General features: G+C 35.4%; 1 protein-coding gene across 1 annotated transcript; it reads left to right on the top strand.

Annotated features, from left to right (window-relative positions):
* The first annotated feature begins 53 nt into the window (after positions 1-53).
* On the top strand, positions 54-18268 carry LOC123549016 (kelch-like protein diablo). Its single transcript, XM_045336778.2, has 9 exons — positions 54-192; positions 2182-2696; positions 3317-3475; positions 4362-4572; positions 5216-5399; positions 5661-5804; positions 8106-8239; positions 8951-9159; positions 12590-18268. The coding sequence occupies exons 1-9, from the start codon at positions 174-176 to the stop codon at positions 12779-12781; spliced, it is 1767 nt and encodes a 588-aa protein (XP_045192713.1). The 5' UTR covers positions 54-173; the 3' UTR covers positions 12782-18268.
* Positions 18269-23962: the final 5694 nt, after the last annotated feature.

The raw sequence follows: 23962 nt of genomic DNA, 5'->3' as shown, positions 1-23962 counted from the left end.
AATTTCTTGGCATTTCCCAGATTATTAACCAATCAAACCATAACTTATAAAATTCTTAATGGAAGACAGCAAGTGCCCTGTCAAAATATTTTTCTAATATTTCCCCAAAAATGGAATTTTAGCATCATTTCTATAAGTTTTTCAATATTTGATATATCTAATCCTGAAGTAAAATGCTTAAAGGAGCCGTTGGTAAGATATATTGCAAAGAATATTGATATTTGATATGTAAACTGCTCATCAATCTGGGGCAAACATGAGTTGCTCTGTTTAAAAATGTGGGTGGGGTACTTTGAAAATGTCATGCCATGGAAATTAGGTGTGGGTCTTTTTAGATGAGAAATGACGCTGTAAATGTATGCTATGTATGCTCTTGTTAAGGACTATTATCTGTATCTTTGAAGTCATCCACAAAATAATTGCCTGTGTTGTGCGGTTTTCCTTTCCAGCGTGCCATTATGATGTTTGAAGCTATAACGCAATATTTATGACATACAACAATGATTTTGTTGCATAATAGCACAGTAACAGTCTTCTATGTTTTTTAGAAAAATAAATTTGGTTAGAATGTTGGGTTTTCCTGTAGCAACATGGTTAAAGTATCCGCTTATAGGTCACAAGACTCTGGTTAAAACCCCTATAGGGACTCTGGTATTTTCTTCTTCAGGTTTACAATAAAGATAAGGTGGTTGCCTATATAGCAGTCTTGGAGAGTACAGCAGTTTAATGTATTGTAACTGTTTTTGTTCAATGATACATATTTAAAGCCTACTTTGTTTGAATTTTGCCTGATTTTCCACCTTGCCTGTTTTGCAAATTAAGTATTTTTTCTACTCACTCAGTCTTACTCAGTCATAGAAAGAAAAAAAATTGCATTTTCGATCTGCAATGTGTAATTTAGCAATTCTAAGACACCCTTAAAATGATGCATGCAGTGAGAAAGACTCAAGGGACTTGTATTAATAATAATTAATTTGCTTTAAGTCATTTAAATAGTTTATAATTATAAATTACCAGAATCCTAGAACATCATTGATTTTGTTTCTGGTACTTGTCAGCCATTGAACAGGCACTGGAGACATGAACCTGTCTTAGCTTCCTATAAATATTGACATCCTGCATTCCAAAACTAACAAAATTTAAGGAGAAGACAATGATTTGCCAAAGAAGGAACATTGATAGAGCTTGCATGTAAAACTTGCTGATCATTTGGCCAGCAACTTTTATGCACTGAAGAATGCCGGTTAACATAAAATCTCGTCTTGCAATTTGAGTTTTTCACATGCTTTTCAAAGAATGCAGGCTTTTACTTGAACCCTGTAATGTCATAATCAGATGCATAGTTTTACTTACAAAGAATTAAAAATTCTGCATTATTTAAAGATTTTGTCAGTCTTAGTTCACTCCAGTTTTCATTTTCAAGAAATGACACCAACAGTAAGTTTAAATAATATGTAAATCCATATATTTTTCTTAATTACTGGATTCCAGGCAAGTAGAATGTAGCCATAGTGTCTGGTTGCTGGGTACATTATATTTTTTTCTGTTTTGTCTGGATAGCAGGCAAGTACACAAAAAAATAAATATTTGTGATGTTGTGTCACTTAGCTCAGGCATGTATGAATTTTAACTTTGAACTTAGCACAGCACCACAATGTCACTGTAAGTCTTGCTATACCTAAACATTTACAACAGCTACCTCAGATTATATCTGTGACATGTTACCTTATTAATAAGTATTCAGAGTTAGTTGAATAGTAGAAGTTTGGTTTTAGATAAGATCACCAATTTTAATTTGTATTCTTGAGTACTTCACTTGTGACTTGAAATCTAGCTTCACATTTACTATTCACATTTTCTCCTGTCACAGGCTATATTATTAGGCTAGGATTGCATATTCACCAAAGTGTGGCTCAAATTGCTGCTCTTATTTCATTGAAGTTATAAGGAGGAAGAATATCATTATTGTGAAAGGTCTTAAACCTATTCAAAGGTAGTGAGTTCAAAACCCAGTTTGTCAGGATTTTTCTGACATCCATTGGTTCAGAAGATATTACCAACCAAAGTTACTGTTTCTTCATATCAAGTGTCAGATGACAAAGATTCTAAAGGCATACACAATTATGTTTAATGTTTTCAAATACTACTATTCTGTCTGTCTAACTTATTGTTTAATTTCAGATCTCACTCAGACTGGTGTTGAAAGGCCATCGTCCCCTGCAAGGCTGGCTTACACATCAGATAAACACCCAAAGCACACACTTGAAGCTATTAATGTACTTAGAAAACACAGAGAATTATGTGACGTAGTGTTGATTGTCGGACAACGAAAAATCTTTGCTCACAGGGTGATCTTGTCAGCATGCAGTCCATATTTCCATGCTATGTTTACTGGAGAACTTGCAGAGAGCCGACAGACTGAAGTCACAATTAGAGACATTGATGAAAATGCTATGGAACTATTAATAGATTTTTGTTACATGTCAAATATCACAGTAGAGGAGAGCAATGTTCAGACATTATTGCCGGCTGCATGTTTGCTGCAGTTAGCTGAAATACAAGACGTTTGTTGCGAATTTCTTAAAAGACAGTTAGATCCATCAAATTGTCTAGGAATACGGGCATTTGCAGATACACATGCATGTAGGGATTTGTTACGAATTGCAGACAAGTTTACACAACACAATTTCCAAGAGGTAAGGCGTAATGATAAAATATTCTCTGTCATTTGACAGCACCTTTGATAATATTAGACAGAAACATATTAGCAAGAGATATGTTACTAAATTTTTAACTGTTAGTCTGTCTGACTATACTTAAGTCTTAACTTCTTGAGACTACATGTATTATACAATTTTGCTTTGACATAATATACCTTGAAATCATTAAATTTCATTGACATTAAATTTTGTGGTTTGTGCCTTGGGGCACAAATTTATAGACTTCATATTTGAAAGATAAAACTCACATTCATGGTAATTTATGGTAATTCATTTGTTCATAAAGTCTTTTATTTTGGGGTTAAATCCACAAAAAATATTTCTGATTTGACTGTCTTGTGAAAACATTTATATTCATGGGGGCCTAATTTTCATCGATTTTGATGTTGGCGTCACTTCAGAAAACTTAAGTTTAAACAAAAAAATAAAATTCTGATTTATTTCATTATCGGAACATCTACACAAAAAAAGAAGTTTTTGCTAGAACCACAAAATTCCATGCCCATGAAATATAACGATTTCATTTTAATTGAAACATGGAACATTGAAGATCTATGTTAAACCCATATCACACAGTCAAGTTGATATATTTCTAGGTGATGGAAAGTGAAGAGTTTATGTTATTACCTATCAACCAACTCGTAGACATTATCTCCAGTGATGAGCTGAATGTACGGACAGAAGAACAAGTATTTAATGCAGTGATGGGCTGGGTAAAATATAACATACAGGAAAGAAGGGATCATTTATCATCAGTAAGTTTAGTTGGGCTACGATGCTGCTTTATCATCAGTAAGTTTAGTTTGGCTACGATGCTGATTTTTCATCAGTAAGTTTAGTTGGGCAGTGATGTTGATTTATCATCAGTAAGTTTAGTTGGGCTATGATGCTGATTTATCATCAGTAAATTTAGTTGGGCAGTGATGCTGATTTATCATCAGTAAATTTAGTTGGGCAGTGATGCTGATTTATCATCAGTAAGTTTAGTAGGGCAGTGATGCTGATTTATCATCAGTAAGTTTAGTAGGGCAGTGATGCTGATTTATCATCAGTAAGTTTATAAGGGATGCTGATTTATCATCAGTAAGTTTAGTAGGGCAGTGATGCTGATTTATCATCAGTAAGTTTATAAGGGATATGATGCTGATTTATCATCAGTAAGTTTAGTTGGGCATAGTACGATGCTGATTTATCATCAGTAAGTTTAGTTGGGCAGTGATGCTGATTTAACATCAGTAAGTTTAGTAGGGCAGTGGTGCTGATTTATCATCAGTAAGTTAAGTTGGGCTATGATGCTGATTTATCATCAGTAAGTTTATAAGGGATATGATGCTGATTTATCATCAGTAAGTTTAGTAGGGATATGCCAATATATCATGGCATCAGTGAATCATAAATAAATAGTACATGATCGTTAACAGATTTTTGTTGTCAACAAATTATGATTATGAGGCGTCAACATTTAGTGTTGTATATACATACCAATGACGGAGTTGCTGTTTTTAATTACAAGCATGTGAAATTGATTAAGATTATACAGAATTATGAAAACAACACCACTTAGTCATGGGTGTTGTGGTCAAATTCAGCTTAGTAACAATCAAACTTCAGAAAGATTTTTATTTCTAATTTTTTTTACAGGTTTTACAGCATGTTCGTCTTCCATTGATGAGTCCGAAGTTTCTGGTGGGTACTGTAGGCTCAGACTTGTTGATCAAGAGTGATGATGCTTGCAGGGACCTTGTTGATGAGGCCAAAAACTACCTCCTCTTACCACAAGAAAGACCCCTGATGCAGGGGCCTAGAACTAGGGCCAGAAAACCAATAAGATGTGGTGAAGTGCTGTTTGCAGGTGAGTTTGGACACAAACTCTTCAATGTTTGAAGCAGATATATAATATGGAAACCAGACCTGTGAAAATTTTAACTATTCTACAAAATGATGATCTGATTTCTGGAAATTTTGGTGTTTTCTATCCAGCTAAGAGGTCAGTACCAGTATTACCTAGGAATGAGGGCTTTGCATATATACATGTATGTAATAGCTTTTCTCTGAGAATATTTAAGAACCAGTGGGTTTATTTGCAAAGGGCTAGGTTATCGCTGCCAGTCTTCTTGTATCTGAAACTCTCTCTCAACTTTGCCTGCACCTGACAGGATCTAAGCACCTCCCATAGGCATTTAAAAAAAATATTAAAATCAGTTTTATAACACTTTCCAGGGCTATTTGACAAGTTATCATTAGGCCTGACTTGATCAGAAAAATTTATACGTCTAACACTGTGGTCATCTACCCAAAATGCAAAAGAAAGCTGGTTTAAGATATGTTACATATATCTGGCCCAAAAAGTGGGTATTACTACTAAGTACTTCTTTATGTCAAAGTGCTTATCTGCATTTGGTGCTGAGGTGATTTTATGCCGCTCTTCTGACCCTTCTAGCGATCTTCTAATACATGTGCAAAATATTTTAAGCTTTGTAACATTTTACCTGCAGTTGGTGGATGGTGTAGTGGTGATGCAATATCTAGTGTAGAACGGTATGATCCTCAGACAGGCGAGTGGCGTATGGTTGCACCGATGTGTAAGCGGCGCTGTGGTGTTGGTGTCGCAGTACTCAATGACCTCTTGTATGCAGTGGGTGGCCATGATGGACAATCATATCTCAACAGCATAGAAAGGTTAGAGTGTTGCTTTTATTTCTTTCTGGCTCAGCCAAAATTTTGTAATAGAATGATGTTAAGCTATTGACAAAAAGAAAAGAACATTTGTAAACTTTTTGTTCATATCTTAGAAAATGAATGAGTGTTTCACAATTCATGATTTGCGTGATGCTGCTTTGGTCTTTTTGGTCAGAAATTAAACATTGAATACCTACTTTCAAAATTTTAAACTCAATATCTTGTTGTTTTTTTTCTCACAAAATTATAATTGTTATGCAGGTTTGATCCCCAGACAAATCAGTGGAGTAGTGATGTTGCCCCAACAAGTTCTTGTCGTACCAGTGTTGGGGTAGCAGTACTTGACAACTACATGTATGCAGTCGGAGGTCAAGATGGTGTCTCTTGTTTAAATTTTGTAGAAAGGTATGGTGATAGAATTACTGGTTTAACATAATGAGCTCAGTCTGGCTGTCTAGTGAAAAAAGACCTTGAATTTTAGGGGGTTATTTGGTCCTGTGATAGTGTTTGTTGATCATTTGATTCAGTAAAATGAGTTTAACCTAGCTGTCTGATGAATGAAGGACCTTGAATTGTGAATATATACTCTTCTGATAATATTTGTGACAATTTGACAATATTTATTTGGTTTAATCATCATGCATCTACCAACATTGTCATTTACCAAATTACCATTCAGTCTTTGAATTTACCTAGCAGATGTTTTGAAATATATTTTATTAAATTTTACATAAACCATAGGCTTATAGGCACCTTGTTATCCCCTGCCTTTCTCAGTAACTAGCTGGTAGAATTTCATGAAACTTGAAATAAACATAAACCAACATACTGCGATGTTGCCCGTCAAGTTTTTTTTTGGATTGGTCAATTTCCCTTAGAGTTATTGCCCTTGATTTAATGAAAAATGTCCGTCCACAGCCATTTCTCAGTAACTAACAGGTAGAATTTCATGAAACTTGAAATAAACATGAACCAACATACTGCGAGGATGCCTGTCAAGTTTTTTTTGGATTAGTCAATTTCCCTTGGAGTTATTGCCCTTGATTTTATGAAAATTGCCCAAAAATGTCCGTCCACAGCCATTTCTCAGTAACTAACAGGTAAAATTTCATGAAACTTGAAATAAACATGAACCAAACATACTGCGATGATGCCTGTCAAGTTTTTTTTGGATTGGTCAATTTCCCTTAGAGTTATTGCCCTTGATTTAATGAAAATTGCCCAAAAATGTCCGTCCGCAGCCATTTCTCAGTAACTAGCAGGTAGAATTTCATAAAACTTGAAATAAACATACACCAACATACTGCGATGATGCGCGTCAAGTTTTTTTTTGTTGATTGGTCAATTTTCCTTAGAGTTATTGCCCTTGATTTAATGAAAAATCCGCGTCTGCAGCCATTTCTCAGTAACAAGCTGGTAGAATTTCATTAAACTTGAAATAAATATGAACCAACATACTTCGATGATGCCTGTCATTTTTTTTTAATTGGTAAATTTTCCTTAGAGTTATTGCCCTTTAATTGTTTAAAAATCTACAGATTTGTACATAACAAACCAACCAATTGGTAGAATTTCATTAAACTTCTTTCATTCTTTTCCATGAACATTTATTATAAACATGTGAAGTTGTGTACCCACACCTGGTCACCACCTTGCCTTGGTCACCCCCCTAACCCCCTCCCCCCCAAAAAAAAATTTTAATTTTTCATTCCTTTTTATTTATTTTTTTTCAAACCTTCCATGAATATTTATCAACATGCAAAGTTGTACTGTTCCCCCCACCTCACTCCTCCACCCAGTCATGCCCACCACCCCATCATCACCCCCCTCCCCCCCCCACACACACACACAAAAAAAAATAATTTTTCATTCCTTTTTATTATTTTTTTTTCAAACCTTCCATGAATATTTATCAACATGCAAAGTTGTACCGTTCCCTCCACCTCACTCCTCCACCCAGTCATGCCCACCACCCCATCATGCACCCCCCACCACACACACACACACCACCACCACCACCCATTTTTTTTTTTTTTTTTAATTTTCCATCAATATTTTTAATCAACATGTGATGTTTTGTACCCTCACCCGGTCACCCCCGCTGCCCCCCCCCCCCCACCACCACCAAAAAATAGCATTCATGTTCTGTTAAATTTATTTTGACTAATGAAATTATTTGCATCTCAGTAACATCCTTAACTTTTTGCCGGATATATTTTTTTGCCATTCCTCACCACAAACCCTTTCGGCGGGGGATACCAATTCATCGAATTTGCTTGTTTTAATATAGAGATTTGTTGAACTGCCTAAAATACATGTTATTCACGATGTACATATATGGGGCCTGGGTGGCCAAGGTTGTCGATTTATAGTCACTTGCTTTCACATCTATGTTATAAGTGATTGTTTGCCCTACTTAAATTGTAATGTGTGGATGCCATCCAGCTGACTTCCAGATGGTTGTTGGTTCATCCAGGCCTCTGCTGCCTGCCTGTGTATGAAGTAATATAAGGAAGGGCACCTAGGGTCTTCCTCCATCAATAAAGCTGGCAAGTTTCCAAATTACCTAAATATTTTTTTTTGTGATGATGTAACATAAAACTAAACAAACGTGCATGTGTGCTTTATGTCACAAGTCTTAACACTTTATGTTTACACCTTTGCCATAATAGCATATTAGTAATGAGTATTTTTCTGTTCTGTTAGATATGACCCACAGCTGAATAAATGGACAAAAGTAGCATCAATGAGTACACGTAGACTAGGAGTGGGTGTGGCTGTACTTGGAGGATACCTGTATGCTGTAGGGGGCAGTGATGGTACCTCACCTCTCAATACTGGTAAGACTTGTAACAGCTTACTGTATAACACTATAAATTTGTTCAAATTTTATTTTCACTTACATTTGGATGTTTTCCCCCCACAAATTTAAATAACAAATTGTTTGCGAAAACAATTTTGTTTGTATTGGTACAGCATTCTTTAAATTGATATGTTGTATATCTGAATACATTTCCTGTTTAACTTTTCAAAATGTTGCAACCTCAATATTTCACAAATAAATGAAAAATGGGACAAATGATAGCAAAATGGTGAAATAAAGTATGCACAAATTTAACGTGGTCTTCCTTCACCATATTATCATAGGGTGCACCTGGGGTCCTCCTTTACTATGATGTCTGGAGGTGTTCCTATGATCTTCCTTCAGCATAATGTCTCAACCCTCACCCTGCTATATTTCCGAAATGGATTGGTTTGTCATTCAATTTGGGCAGTATCATTTCTTATTTGAAGGGATGTTCTCTGAAAATTTACTGACTGATTAGCAAACAGTGCAGACCATGATCAGCCTGCATGTAGTGCAGGCTGATCTTGGTCTGCACTGACTGGTCGCAAAAGCAAATTCACTTGCCACCAGCAGGCTAAAGGTTAAAGTTCACCAGTTGTCTACGTTCACCATAGAAGCTTTACTATCATCACATAATCTACATTGTATCAATGTGACTTGACAGACGTAAAATGTTGTACACATCTTTCTTTTTTTTTCTCAGTTGAAAGATATGATCCAAGAACCAACAGATGGACGCCAGTTTCTCCAATGGGTACACGTAGAAAACACCTAGGTGTTGCAGTATACAACAATATGATTTATGCAGTAGGAGGTAGAGATGATACAACGGAATTAAGCAGTGCTGAAAGATACAATCCTCAAACCAACAGCTGGCAGCCTGTTGTAGCGATGACTTCCAGGAGAAGCGGGGTAAGCTTAACAATTACACATTACAGATGATAGTTGCAATTTGTTTTGTCTAAGTTAAGTTTTTAGCTCACCTGTCATGAAGTGACAAGGTGAGCTTTTGTGATCGCGCAGCGTCCGTCGTCCGTCCGTGCGTCCGTAAACTTTTCCTTGTGACATCTCTAGAGGTCACAGTTTTCATGGGATCTTTATGAAAGTTGGTCAGAATGTTCACCTTGATGATATCTAGGTCAAGTTCGAAACTGGGTCACGTGCGGCCAAAAACTAGGTCAGTAGGTCTAAAGATAGAAAAACCTTGTGACCTCCCTAGAGGCCATATATTTCACAAGATCTTCATGAAAATTTGTCAGAATGTTCACCTTGATGATATCTAAGTCAAGTTCGAAACTGGGTCACGTGCCGTCAAAAAATAGGTCAGTAGGTCTAAAAATAGAAAAACCTTGTGACCTCTCCAGAGGCCATATATTTCACAAGATCTTCATGAAAATTGGTAAGAACGTTCATCTTGATGATATCTAGGTCAAGTTCGAAAGTGGGTCACGTGCTGTCAAAAACTAGGTCAGTAGGTCTAAAAATAGAAAAACCTTGTGACCTCTCTAGAGGCCGTACTTTTCAATGGATCTTCATAAAAATTAGTCAGAATGTTCACCTTGATGATATCTAGGTCAAGTTTGAAACTGGGTCAAGTGCCGTTCAAAAATAGGTCAGTAGGTCAAATAATAGAAAAACCTTGTGACCTCTCTGGAGGCCATATTTTTCATGGGATCTGTATGAAAGTTGGTCTGAATGTTCATCTTGATGATATCTAGGTCAAGTTCGAAACAGGGTCATGTGCGGTCAAAAACTAGGTCAGTAGGTCTAAAAATAGACAAACCTTGTGACCTCTCTAGAGGCTATACTTTTCAATGAATATTCATGAAAATTGGTCAGAATGTTCACCTTGATGATATCTAGGTCAAGTTTGAAACTGGGTCACGTGCCGTCAAAAACTAGGTCAGTAGGTCAAATAAAAGAAAAACCTTGTGACCTCTCTAGAGGCCATATTTTTCATGGGATCTGTATGAAAGTTGGTTTGAATGTTCATCTTGATGATTTCTAGGTCAAGTTCGAAACTGGGTCAACTGCGGTCAAAAACTAGGTCAGTAGGTCTAAAAATAGAAAAACCTTGTGACCTCTCTAGAGGCCGTACTTTTCAATGGATGTTCATGGAAATTGGTCAGAATGTTCACCTTGATGATATCTAGGTCAAGTTCGAAACTGGGTCACGTGCCTTCAAAAACTAGGTCAGTAGGTCTAAAAATAAAAAAACCTTGTGACCTCTCTAGAGGCCATATATTTCACAAGATCTTCATGAAAATTGGTCAGAATGTTCACCTTGATGATATCTAGGTCAAGTTCGAAACTGGGTCAACTGCAGTCAAAAACTAGGTCAGCAGGTCTAAAAATAGAAAAACCTTGTGACCTCTCTAGAGGCCATATTTTTCAATGGATCTTCATGAAAATTGGTCAGAACGTTCACCTTGATGATATCTAGGTCAAGTTCGAAACTGGGTCATGTGTAATCAAAAACTAGGTCAGTAGGTCAAATAATGAAAAAACCTTGTGACCTCTCTAGAGGCCATATTTTTCATGGGATCTGTATGAAAGTTGGTCTGAATATTCATCTTGATGATATGTAGGTCAAGTTCGAAACTGGGTCAACTGCGGTCAAAAACTAGGTCAGTAGGTCTAAAAATAGAAAAACCTTGTGACCACTTTAGAGGCCATATTTTTCAATGGATCTTCATGAAAATTTGTCTGAATGTTCACCTTGATGATATCTAGATAAAATTTGAAACTGGGTCACGCGTGGTCAAAACTAGGTCAGTTGGTATAAAAATAGAAAAACCTTGTGACCTCTCTAGAGGCCATACTCTTCATGAGATCTTCATGAAAATTGGTGAGAATGTTCACCTTGATAATATCTAGGTCAGGTTCAAAACTGGGTCATATGCCTTCAAAAACCAGGTCATTAGGTCAAATAATAGAAAAACCTTGTGACTTCCCTAGAAGCCATATTTTTCAATGGATCTTCATGAAAATTGGGTCACGTGGAGAAGGTGAGCGATTCAGGACCATCATGGTCCTCTTGTTTAAGTAGTGCCAGAATGATGTACAGTCTAAACTGTACAAACGGTGACCTCTTATCAGCAGTCACCTTAGTTAAATGGTCACTTTCAAGTCCTCCCATGAATTTTCATTCTTAATAAGTCTTTAATAAGCGATCACCTGACTTCCGCATCCAGTGGCCAGTAATTTACGTCCCAATTAGTCGTTAATCCTTTGTCCTGTTAGGCGGTCACACAGAGTGGCCGTATAATCTACATCTATAATTTGTTTGTTTTCACAAGATTAATCGTCCAGTTCGCACTATGATAACCTCCATGTGGGTTTCTCAATTAGCTGTAAAGTAAGCTCTGCCCATTCTTCTCATCACCTAATCAAAATACGTCATTCCCTGCATCAGAAAAAATCAATATCAACAGACTGAGACTCTTGTGTGAAAAGTTTGTAAACAGGTTTGTAGTGAGTAAGCAATAATTACCTTGTATTATTGATTGTATACGGCATAAAAGAATCGGTGTATGATCTAAAGAATTCATTGCGAGGCATTGAAAATCTGTTCTTTGGCAGAGAACGTTTACAGGATTCTTGTTTAATCTGTGCTTGCTATCCGAGTATCGACTGATTGGTGTACGTTTTTATCATTTGATTATGTATTTTACAAACTCTCTTACCATAAAATAAATTTTCTAATTTTATTTCTTTCTCCGTGTCTATATGAATTGAATATTTTAATAATTTTATTCACTTTTGCTTATTTTTAGCCAGATTGTAAAAATCTAGGCTTATGGTTTGTCAATATCCGTTTGTCTGTCAACACTTTTAAACATTGGTTAATCTTTTTCAAACTGCTATAACTCTTGACAGAATGGTATGCAGTGGCGGATCCAGGAATTTTTTCCAGGGGTTGGGTGGGGTTCCCGATACTTATAAAAAATTCAGGGACATACCTATAGCAGTATGGGAGTAGGTGCGGGAGGCAATGTCCCCCTCCTGCTGGTGGGGGTATGTGGATTTTTTTGTCTCTGTATATACTGTTAATTCCTTCTTAATTCATTTGTTTGCTTAAATTACATGCACACTTGTGGGTGTACATACATTGACAATCCCTTCAATTGACCACTTTTATGAACCACCTCCATTAAGCAGCCACTTTAATTGTATTTTAAGAAATTTGCTTTGGATATATATTTATTTGCATATACAATGTATATTGCTTATAAAACTATTAAGAATTTATTCTCAATATTTTATGCACTTTAAAAAGTTCTGAAATTGCAGTGAAATTCTGTATGTATATACTTATGTTTTATGAACAATTTATTTTCAGGTTGGATTAGCTGTAGTAAATGGACAATTAATGGCAATAGGTGGCTTTGATGGCACCACTTACCTTAAAACAATAGAACAGTATGATCCAGAAAATAATTGCTGGAAATTGTGTGGTGGAATGAACTATAGACGTCTCGGTGGTGGAGTTGGGGTGGTACGGATGCCTCAGCATGAAACTCATCTTTGGTGAAAAATGATACACTTGTGATATTCTATTTGCCAGGCGAAATCTGTTTCTCGTTATAGGAGAGATAGATGTGGAATTGTGGGTCTTTGTTAGCAGAAGTAGAAGCAGTGATATATGTATTTTGGATTAGAATATCAAATATTCATGTCAAAATATAAAGCGTACTCATTTTCTTGCCATGGAAGCATTTGACGATACAGCTGGAAATCGTTTACAGTCGAAGAATTTTTTTAATGAATCTTAAGCGTTTTATAACTACAGCTGACCCAGTGTTAACTTGAAACCGTGAAAAAAAGGAACATCCTTCAAACTGAACAGGTGTTTTGGTCTGCATTAACTGTTAAAAGGGGTACTTATCAAATAGATACTGACTGAATAGCGAACAGTGCAGATCATGATCAGACTGCACAGATGTGCAGGCTGATCATGATCTACACTGGTAGCAAAGGCAGAATCAATTGTGTCCAGCATGCAAAGGGTTAAGCGTTATGTTGAATTCAAATTTAAGGCTGACAGTATCAGATATGGTATTAGGTAGTAAAAGAAGTAGAAGTATGATAAATCTATAGAATACATGTACTTAGTGTTTTCTGCTTCTTTAGGTCCATGCATACATGAAAGTTTTGACTTTCGTTTCGATTTATCTTTGTGTTATATATACAGAAGATAATACTCAAGACTCTTCCTAAAACCAACAGTATGCTACAACAGTAAGGAGGTATCTAGTAATGTGTTGTTTTTGTTTTTTTTGTTGTTTTTTTAGCTCACCTGTCACAAAGTGACAAGGTGAGCTTTTGTGATCGCGCGGTGTCCGTCGTCCGTCCGTGCATGCGTGCGTCCGTAAACTTTTGCTTGTGACCACTCTAGAGGTCACATTTTTCATGGGATCTTTATGAAAGTTGGTCAGAATGTTCATCTTGATGATATCTAGGTCAAGTTCGAAACTGGGTCACCTGCCTTCAAAAACTAGGTCAGTAGGTCTAAAAATAGAAAACCTTGTGACCTCTCTAGAGGCCATATATTTTACAAGATCTTCATGAAAATTAGTCAGAATGTTCACCTTGATGATATCTAGGTCAAGTTTGAAACTGGGTCACGTGCCGTCAAAAACTAGGTCAGTAGGTCAAATAATAGAAAAACCTTGTGACCTCTCTAAAGGCCATATTTTTCATTGGATCTGTATGAAAGTTGGTCTGAATGTTCATCTTGATGATATCTAGGTCAAGTTCGAAACTGGGTCACGTGCGGTCAAAAACTAGGTCAGTAGGTCTAAAAATAGAAAAACCTTCTAACCTCTCTAGAGGCCATATATTTCATGAGATCTTCATGAAAATTTGTCTGAATGTTCAACTTGATGATATCTAGGTCAAGTTCGAAAGTGGGTCATGTGCGGTCAAAAACTAGGTCAGTAGGTCAAATAATAGAAAAACCTTGTGACCTCTCTAGAGGCCATATTTTTCATGGGATCTGTATGAAACATGGTCTGAATGTTCATGTTGATGATATCTAGGTCAAGTTCGAAACAGGGTCATGTGCGGTCAAAAACTAGGTCAGTAGGTCTAAAAATAGACAAACCTTGTGACCTCTCTAGAGGCCATACTTGTGAATGGATCTCCATAAAAATTGGTCAGAATGTTCACCTTTATGATATCTAGGTCAAGTTTGAAACTGGGTCACGTGCCTTAAAAAACTAGGTCAGTAGGTCAAATAATAAAAAAACCTTGTGACCTCTCTAGATGCCATACTTTTCATAGGATCTGTATGAAAGTTGGTCTGAATGTTCATCTTGATGATATCTAGGTCAAGTTCGAAACTGGGTCAACTGCCATCAAAAACTAGGTCATAGGTCTAAAATTATTAAAATCTTTTGACCTCTCTAGAGGCCATATTTTTCAATGAATCTTCATGAAAATTGATCTGAATGTTCACCTTGATGATATCTAGGTCAGTTTCAAAACTGGGTCATGTGCGGTCAAAAACTAGGCCAGTAGGTATAAAAATAGAAAAACCTTGTGACCTCTCTAGAGGCCATATTTTTCATGAGATCTTCATGAAAATTCGTGAGAATGATCACCTTGATGATATCTAGGTAAAGTTCAAAACAGGGTCACATACCTTCAAAAACTAGGTCAGTAGGTCAAATAATAGAAAAAACCTTGTGACCTCTCTAGAGACCATATTTTTCAATGGATCTTCATGAATATTGGTCAGAATTTTTATCTTGATAATATCTAGGTCAAGTTCAAAACTGGGTCACATGAGCTCAAAAACTAGGTCACTATGTCAAATAATAGAAAAAATGACGTCATACTCAAAACTGGGTCATGTGGGAAGAGGTGAGTGATTCAGGACCATCATGGTCCTCTTGTCTTTAAAGTTTGCCTTTTGGCCAGTAGTTCATCATATTCCATGTTTGATCTTTGGGTAAAAAGTTTCAGTCTAGACCCAAGCAGAACTCTACAGTATACTATTTTTTCCCCATTTACATAGGAAATATATGCAATTAGGGGCAGCCAGAGCTAAATAAAAATATTTAAAGCGCTTTTTTCATGAACCTCTACATAGATCTTCTTTAAATCTTATTTCACAGGTTAATTCTGCTTCTAAAATTAAATATTTTCCGATTTAAATTAAATGGGCCTAAAATTGATCATACAATTTCTGTGTATGTACTTCCTGTTTGGTCTTTTTTTATACACATACATAGAAAATATATTGGGGTCCTTATGACAGTTGTAACAGTTTGCCAGTTTTAATTATTCACCACATGTACCTATATACATGCAGGCAAGACATTTAAAGAGCAAACATTTAAACAATCACTTGAATTCATCCTGCATTTAAACATTTTTTTTATGTTGGGGATGAAAAGCAAGAATTTTCTTTTTATAAGGGGGTGTATAGTTTAATTTCATTTTGTAATTCCAGAAAAAGAACGAAATTCTTATGAGTTATTGGCTTATCTCATGCTTAAAAATTGAATCAGTTTTCATACAGCCTTAGGTATCTTTGTGTCCTTAACTTGATATAGTTTAAAATGTATTAAAAGTAGGCAAGGGTTTATTTGTTTTTAACGTTTAATTTTAAGTTATAGGAAGTTGTTAAATACTTGGAATTTTTGTAGTGCTATTGAGAAACTCAGGGCCAAGTTTGAAACTAAAGACCCCTGGGCCTTTATTCATCAGACTTTAAAGTATGGAACTTTAAATTGCTACAATTACTTTTGGCTCATTTTTACGGACTTTAATGAAATTTTACGCAAATACAGCAAAATATACCCTTGCAAAATGTCAGTAGTTTATTTCCATGTTGGTGAAAGAAACAGGGATTTGTATTTTTTTAGAGACTTAAAGTCCAAGTCTAGATTTCAGACTTTAGACGTTGATGAATATTGGCCCATAAATATTTTGATTAGTTTTAACTTTCCAAAACACAATTTCTTTGCTTCTGAAAGTTGAAAGTTAAGAGATTTATGGGAAGCTTCAGCATTTGGATTAATCACTTTACAGCCATACCTTTGCTAAAAACCACTAGGTTCTGTACTCAGAGGACTCCTGAAAGGCTGCTAGTTTCCATTTGAAGTGTATCTTAATCTAGAGGCCCCATGGCCAAGTGGTTAAGGTTGCCGACTTCAAATAACTTGTCCCTCACCCTCACCAATTTGAGTTTGAGCCTTGTTTGTGGCGTAGAAGATAAGGAAGCTATCCAGCTGGCTTATGGAAAGTGAAAATTAGGTGTTTCACCAAGATGCCCCACCCATTTCCCCACGGTTTGACTGTATTATTTAATATTCTAGAGTTGTTATGTCCAAATGTTAACTGCTTGGAACACTACTTAATACGGACTGTGGAATATTGGTCTGGTATAGGTCAAGGTTATGAAACCAAAGTTTGAAGACTCGGAATGCAGCCTTGCCATTGGTCAATTTCAAATTTGTGCTTAGAATCAACCAATTAGATGCTTGAGTTGTGCAACTGGTCTAAAAAGTCATATTGATGTATTGTTTACTGCCATATGTCTCTGACCTGTATATTCCATGTATATAAATGCCTTGCTTCCTTTCATGATGTTTATTAATGTGCAATAGTTTCACCATTTAAAATGTTTTTCTTGTGTATGTGTGATTTTTATTTCCTTGAAACATTTGGTTGAATGTACTTTGTCTAGAATTATGGTGTAAGATTACGGTTATAAATGTTTACACCTTTTTTTTTCAAAGCTACTCCGTTCTTATTTGTGGTGAAATTTGTATTATTTCACTAGATTTTAATATCTTTGATGTATTTTTATTTCAATGTAAATGAGATGTAGAACCAAATGTTTTTGTGCCATATAGCCTGTACTGGTACTGACGATAAAGTCGACCACCTTCAAACTATTCAATTGGGTTATTTATATAATTGAACACGCCGTCTAATAGCAACCACTTACAACTCCAACTGGTGTAAACAAAAACAAAATTGGTAAATATTCTGTATAAATAAATGACTTACATTTATCTGTTTAGAAAAATATTTATGGGAAGAGAATGTTTTTTGCACATGCTCACTGTCAACACATGAAGGCCTGACATTGGATCACTTTTCATTACTTGATCCGGAATTACTGTTGCAGCATTTTTGGGAAAGTTTCAATATAACACTATGGAGAAAATTTTGTAAATGACAGTGGCTGAATTTATCATCAGTCAACGTTTGTACAGTCCCCATTTTACATACCCCTTTCAGGGCCTCAGTTTGTGTGACTTTGCTTAGTAAATTTAAATTATGTCAATTTTTATTCCCCTGCCACAAGTGATGGGGAGTTATAGGCATGGTCTCCGTCCGTCCTTCCGTTTGTCTGTAACATTTTGTGTCTGCTCTGTATCTCCTAATCCCCGTGAAGGATTTTCATGAAACTTGGGTCAAATGATCACCTCATCAGGATGATGTTCAGAACCAATGAGTCAGTCATGTCGGCTCAAGGTCAAGGTCACAACTCGAGGTCAGAGGTTTGAGTCTTCCATTTCATGTCTGCTCTGTATCTCCTAAACCCCTTGAAGGATAATCATGAAACTTTGGTCAAGTGATCACCTCATCAAGACGATGTGCAGAACCCATGAGTCAGTCATGTCGGCTTGAGGTCAAGGTCACAACTCAAGGTCAAAGGTTTGAGCCACTGTCAATAACAGCAGCAGTGGATATTGCTGTCTTTCAGACTGCTTTATTCAGCAAATGTTAAGCTTTATTTATAACAATTTGTTCAAATAAAAAAGTTACAGGTAAAAAACCTAATTTTCTCTTGGGGTTTGTCATCGGTACCAGTACAGTACATAGACTTTGAATCCAGTGTTTTGATTGTAGTGTTAAAAGTACTTGTCGAACAAACCATCAACATTTGTATTAAAAGGCTCTGACATTTTTGTGATATTTCTGTGTCCTGTATGTTTAGAAAAATATATGTGCATATAAATATGTATGCATTTTTCAGATTAAAATATTTCTAACCTTATACTGCTTTGGGATTTTTCATCATCCCGAAAGGAATCCAAGTATATCATAGTAGTCTTGACAAGTCTTGGCTGTAACTTATGAAACAGTTCAAGAGATTTTAATGAAATTTTTCACCTTTTGTAAAACTTTCATGGAGAATAATTTGGTGAATAAAATCCATAAAAAGATCCTTTGGGAGCAAAGAATGCAACCAAGAAGAATAATAGCAGACTCGGTTTGATTGAGGCTGTTCATGAGAGGTATTTAAATGTGTAATACCTCTCATGCCCCACTAGCACCGGCTAAAGCTGAACTCTATTACACATATGTTTAATGGATTCACATGATCACAAAGGACTAGAAAATATAACGACACTGGAGACTTTCTACAGAGATTATTGTATTTGGAAATGCCCATTTTTCTCTGTATATAGTACACTCTGCTTTTGAAAGCTCAAGATAATGTATACTTTCGCAAAATGGCAATTAATTTTTAAAAACTGAATTAGTTTCATAAGACAGGAAAGAAATCAAAGAGCAGAGAAGAAAGCCTTTAGCGGCCACAGTTGTGACTTAATCTTTATGAAACTTTGTCAAAATGTTTGTCTTGATGATCTTTAGGTCAGGGTCAAGTTAAAAACCGGGTCATATGTGGTCAAAAACTAGGTCACAAGGTCAAATCAAAGTAAAATCTTGCGAACACTGTAGAGGCCACAATTGTGATTTAATCTCTATGAATCTTGGTCAGAATGTTTGGCTTGATGATCTCTAGGTCAAGTTAGAAACTGGGTCATGTGGGGTCAAAAACTAGGTCATTAGACCATATCAGGAGAATCTTGTTAACACTAGAGACCACAATTTAAGTTTGAAACTAATGAGAATTAGTCAGGATGTTTGTCAGAAATTGCCGTATTTATAGTACCCTATGTAGTTAACGCTAGAAACTTCTAACGGCCATAACTCTGGTGTTACTTGGGCAATCTGACTGAAACTTGACAGGCCATATTTCCCTACTGTGATGAACATGTATATGAAGTGTCATTTAAATATTCCCAACCACTTCCTAGATATGACTCCAGACGGACGGACAACGCCAAAACTATATACCTCCGCCTTTGGCGGGGGATAACAAAAGAATATTACGAAGGAGACTCTGAAAACATTTGCCCCCAACGTTCGACCTTGACATTAGAGTTACTGACCTTGAATTTTTCCTGCAACATGTCTCAAATATATATTTTTTTTAGAAAAAAATGTTTCAAGTAATATTTATGTCTCTCGGCTGGTGGCAAGTTATAGACAAGAAACATAATACATGTATATTACTTTGAATATTTTATCTCTAAAGATGTCATTGTTTTTAGAGCTCTTGTCTTAAGTTTTTCTCGAAAATCTAAGTCTCATTATTGTGGAAAGTCTTCTTCTATGTCTCGTTATGGGGGAAAGCGTGCCAATTGATATCAAAATCCTTTCACAGATATCACAGCTATGGAGTGGACAAGATAAGACGTTATGAACGCATATATCGACATAACAACTACTAGTATTGTATGGGGAACACTTGTGTCATGTAATATTACAATCCATTGATGGATGGTAGTGTTATAGACCATTGACCTCCAGTTGTGAAACTGACCTTGAAATTATGTTCTGCATTTGACTGCGACACATCATCTTGTCGTGGAATATTCCTATGCTAATATTTGAATCCCTACACTGAAGAGTTATAGAAATGTTAAAATGTGATCAATCTAATTTAAAGTGTTCGTTTAAGAGGGATTCCACTGTACTGCCAGCCCGCCCGCTTAGCTCAGTAGGGAGAGCGTTGGTCTACGGATCACGGGGTCGCGAGTTCGATTCCCGGGCGGGGCATATGTTCTCCGTGACGATTTGATAAAAGACATTGTGTCTGAAATCATTCGTCCTCCACCTCTGATATTCATGTGGGGAAGTTGGCAGTTACTTGCGGAGAACAGGTCTGTACTGGTACAGAATCCAGGAACACTGGTTAGGTTAACTGCCTGCCGTTACATAACTGAAATACTGTTGAAAAACGGCGTTAAACCCAAAACAAACAAAACAAACAAATCCACTGTACTGCCACATTGTGAAATAATAATACTGGCAGATAAAATGTATAAGTAAGTGCGAAAATACAGCATCAGTTGCAATAAGAATACAGTTGTCGCAATATTTATAATATGATGTCCACGTTCCACTTACTTCTAAGTTATAGTTATAAAGAAAACACGTTTGGTATATATAGGCTATTTTTTACTTTTTATCAAACAATGGCATTGGTTTAGTGTCTATAAAGCATCTTTTGATGGCACATAAAACCTTTTTTCTGCCCTTTTAATTAATGTATAAATTTAAAATTATATTCAAAACTTTATCATGACATGAAAATTTTTATGTTTTATATGGGTCAACTCACATAAAAATAAAAAAAATTAAGTTTTATATGGGAGAACACACATAAAAATGAAAAAAAATTAAGTTTTATATGGGACAACACACATACAAACATAGAAATTATTTAAAATTTAATAGTGGACAATACCCAAATTAAAATAAAAATGTTTAAGTTTTCATGGGACAACAGACACTATCAAATATAACCAAAAAATGTTATTTATGTCATACGCATATTAAAACATGAAACTTTACAGTTTGTAAGGTCAAAGGCATAAATTGTAAAATACTTTAAAGTTATTGAACGGGTATAAATCAGAAACAAAAAATGAAACATCTTTTAGTTTTTTATGCGCAAAGAACAAACAAGTCAAAAGATAAGAAAATTTAAATTATCTTAAATGGAGGTAAATCAGAAAAAAAAAAAAAGTTATCTATAGTTTAGAATGGATGTTCACCAAACTTACCAAATTTAAGTCAAAAGGATAATTTGCAATACATCTTATGATGGTGAGTAGTAATGACTAAAAAGAAAAATGTTTCAATTATTCTTTAGTATATGGGAGCAAACTTACCATTTAGTCCAAAAAAAGGCATATTTAAAGGTCAGTTGGAATGGTGCTCAACTAGTTTATAACGAATGAATGAAGTTTTATTAATATTATATTTGGAGATAGAACTATGCATGAAAACTTTAACAAATTTTAAGTTAAATGGGGAAATCCTCAAAAAATGTAAGTATAACTTGAAGTATTGGAATGGACCACGAAAAAATGAAAAGTTTCAAAGTAAAAAATAGCGACGTCGCGTGATAACTCCGTTCCCGACGCCCTGCCGCCACCTAGTTTGAGAGTTGTAGTCATCTATCTATAGTTGATGCTAAAAATGAAAATTTTATTTTATATGGGACAATACACATAAAAATGAAAAATGTTTAAGTTTTGTATGAGACAACACACATCAAAATTAAAAAAAAAATGTTTATATGGGTCAACACATAAAAATGAAACATTTTCAGTTTTTATGGGACAACACACATAAAAATGAAAAACTTATTGTATGAGGGCAAAACACATAAATGAAACATTTAAGTTTTGTATAGGGGAACACACAAAAATGAAAAAATTTAAAACAATGGGCATACTACATAGAAAATGAGTTTTAAGTTTTAATGAGCAATCCATAAAAATGAAAAATTTTAAGTTTTTTATGGGAAACCACATCAAAAATGAAAAAATTTAAGTTTGGTATGGGGCAACACACATGAAAAAATTTTAAATTGTATAGGGAACAAACAAATATAAAAAATAAATTCTTTTAATATTTGATTTATTATTAAAATGATAAATGTAAGTGTTATATGGAACGAACCCCATCGAACATTTAAACGTTTTTAAATGGAGAACCCATTTATAAACTTGTAAGCTATTGAATGTGATACACGTAAAACATGTAAAGTTGCAAAAAATCGCGCGAGACTTCTTCACTGCCGCCCTAGTCTGATTTTGAGTTGCTACTTAATCATGTAAAGTTGGTGCTAAATGAAAAATTTTAGTTTATGACAACACATTAAAAGAAATTTAATTCTCTATTGCGAAGTACTAAAAAGAAACTGTGTTGTTGAAACAACAAAAATGAAAAAAGTTAATTAGGAGCACACTAAATGAAAAACTTTATTGTATGGGGCAACACATTGGAAAACTCCTACGTATTGTATAGGGGAAACACACAATAAATGAAAAAGTTTGAAAACAACGCGCATACGTACGATGAAAATGTTTAAGTTTTATATGAGACAATACACATAAAAATGAAAATTTTTAAGTTTTTTATGGGATAACGCACATAAAAATGAAAAACTTTTAAGTATGGTATGGGGCAACACACATTGGAAAACATATAAGTATTGTATAGGGGAAACAAACAAGAATAATAAAAATTATTTTTCTTTTGAAATAATTTGATTTATTTTTAGAGAAATCAAATGTCACGTCCGTTGCTATGGAACCGATACGCCCTCGCTCTTATCGTTATAAATTGGTACCCGAGTTTATACAAGCCTGTAGCTAGTTAAATTTGATATCGGTAAACAGTCTGTCAAACTTGCATAAAAAGCTGAGAATTCTCGTGCAGCTCTCTGTCTGTTTTTGTACGTTGGCTGAGCGAGTACATGTAAAGTTGACAATTTTGAGTTGACAATTTTATAAAGAATTTAATTCTCTACGCTTGCCGAGAGGTTGTAATAAGAGAAGCGGGCTGGTCTGACAACAACCGACAATGAAGAGAACAGGCGTAATACGAGAGGTCCGTCGTAAATGAAAAGCCGACGAGTGTAACCTTGAAAGCAGGCCTGCTGGCGAACTTGTGGCACCTGAAGGTCGAACAGTCAACACTGGTGACATTGACGATAGAGGAAACAGACTACTACAGGATTATTCTGGTGGGTCAATTGTTATTGACTTTGAACAAATTCTTTCAAATTCTGATGTAGTTCTTTCTAATAACTGTATAAGTAGCAATATTCCATGTGCTAATAATAATTCTGAAAGTGGGTGTGGCGGCATAATGGTATAAAAATCCTCTTTTTGCAAGTAAATTCCTTCAAACATCGCGGTCAAAAAGATGAGTTTTTCAGTTCGGATAATTAACTCAGCCAAATCACCAGCTAATATAAACGCTTTGAAACGATATGCACGTGATAATGGTAAAGTAGATGGGTGGTTTTAACCAGGAGTTTCCTATTCTCGATTGCTTCGAATTCAAAAAATCTTTGCTCGGTTGCACTGAATTCTTGTATAATACAGAAAGAAATAAGGAAGATGAAGCAGGAAGGGTTGCGGGCCCATTTGTATCGCCTATTAGTATCGTCCCGTAGAAACTGAATCATTACATTGACCTAGTTTTATGGTAAGGTTAGTTCAAAATCTAGGATGAACGGGTTTACTATCGGACGGCAAAAGTACATACTGGTTGGTGCACGGTCCGGGACAACTGGGTATGAAAGAGGTAGTCATCATGGGAAAATTTAGCAGTGAATATTAGAAAAATGTAGTAGTGAAGATGTATAAGTAAATAAACAGTAAAGAAACTAGTAATTAGTTATTTAAACGGCTCACGCGAAATTTGGGCGTCACGTACATAAAAACCATGCGTGTAAAATTCATTATTTAATATTATGGCCTCAAACTTACAGCACCGCTAGAGAATAAATATAGCTGGAATTCTATAGCATTTTTGATAAATCATTGACAGAAAGTTCAACAAAATTACATAAAAACAGCTGATTTTATACAGGATT

The sequence above is a fragment of the Mercenaria mercenaria genome, chromosome 15, assembly GCF_021730395.1.
Source record: "Mercenaria mercenaria strain notata chromosome 15, MADL_Memer_1, whole genome shotgun sequence".
Lineage (NCBI taxonomy): Eukaryota > Metazoa > Mollusca > Bivalvia > Venerida > Veneridae > Mercenaria > Mercenaria mercenaria.
Note: the sequence above shows the minus strand (reverse complement) of the source record. Positions and strands in the feature narration are given on the sequence as shown.

Bases quoted from the DNA above. Each gene is read 5' to 3' on its own strand.
- LOC123549016 (XM_045336778.2), top strand. The intron at 2,697-3,316 runs GTAAGGCGTAAT...ATATATTTCTAG, and splicing joins CACAACACAATTTCCAAGAG to GTGATGGAAAGTGAAGAGTT. The intron at 5,805-8,105 runs GTATGGTGATAG...CTGTTCTGTTAG, and splicing joins TGTTTAAATTTTGTAGAAAG to ATATGACCCACAGCTGAATA.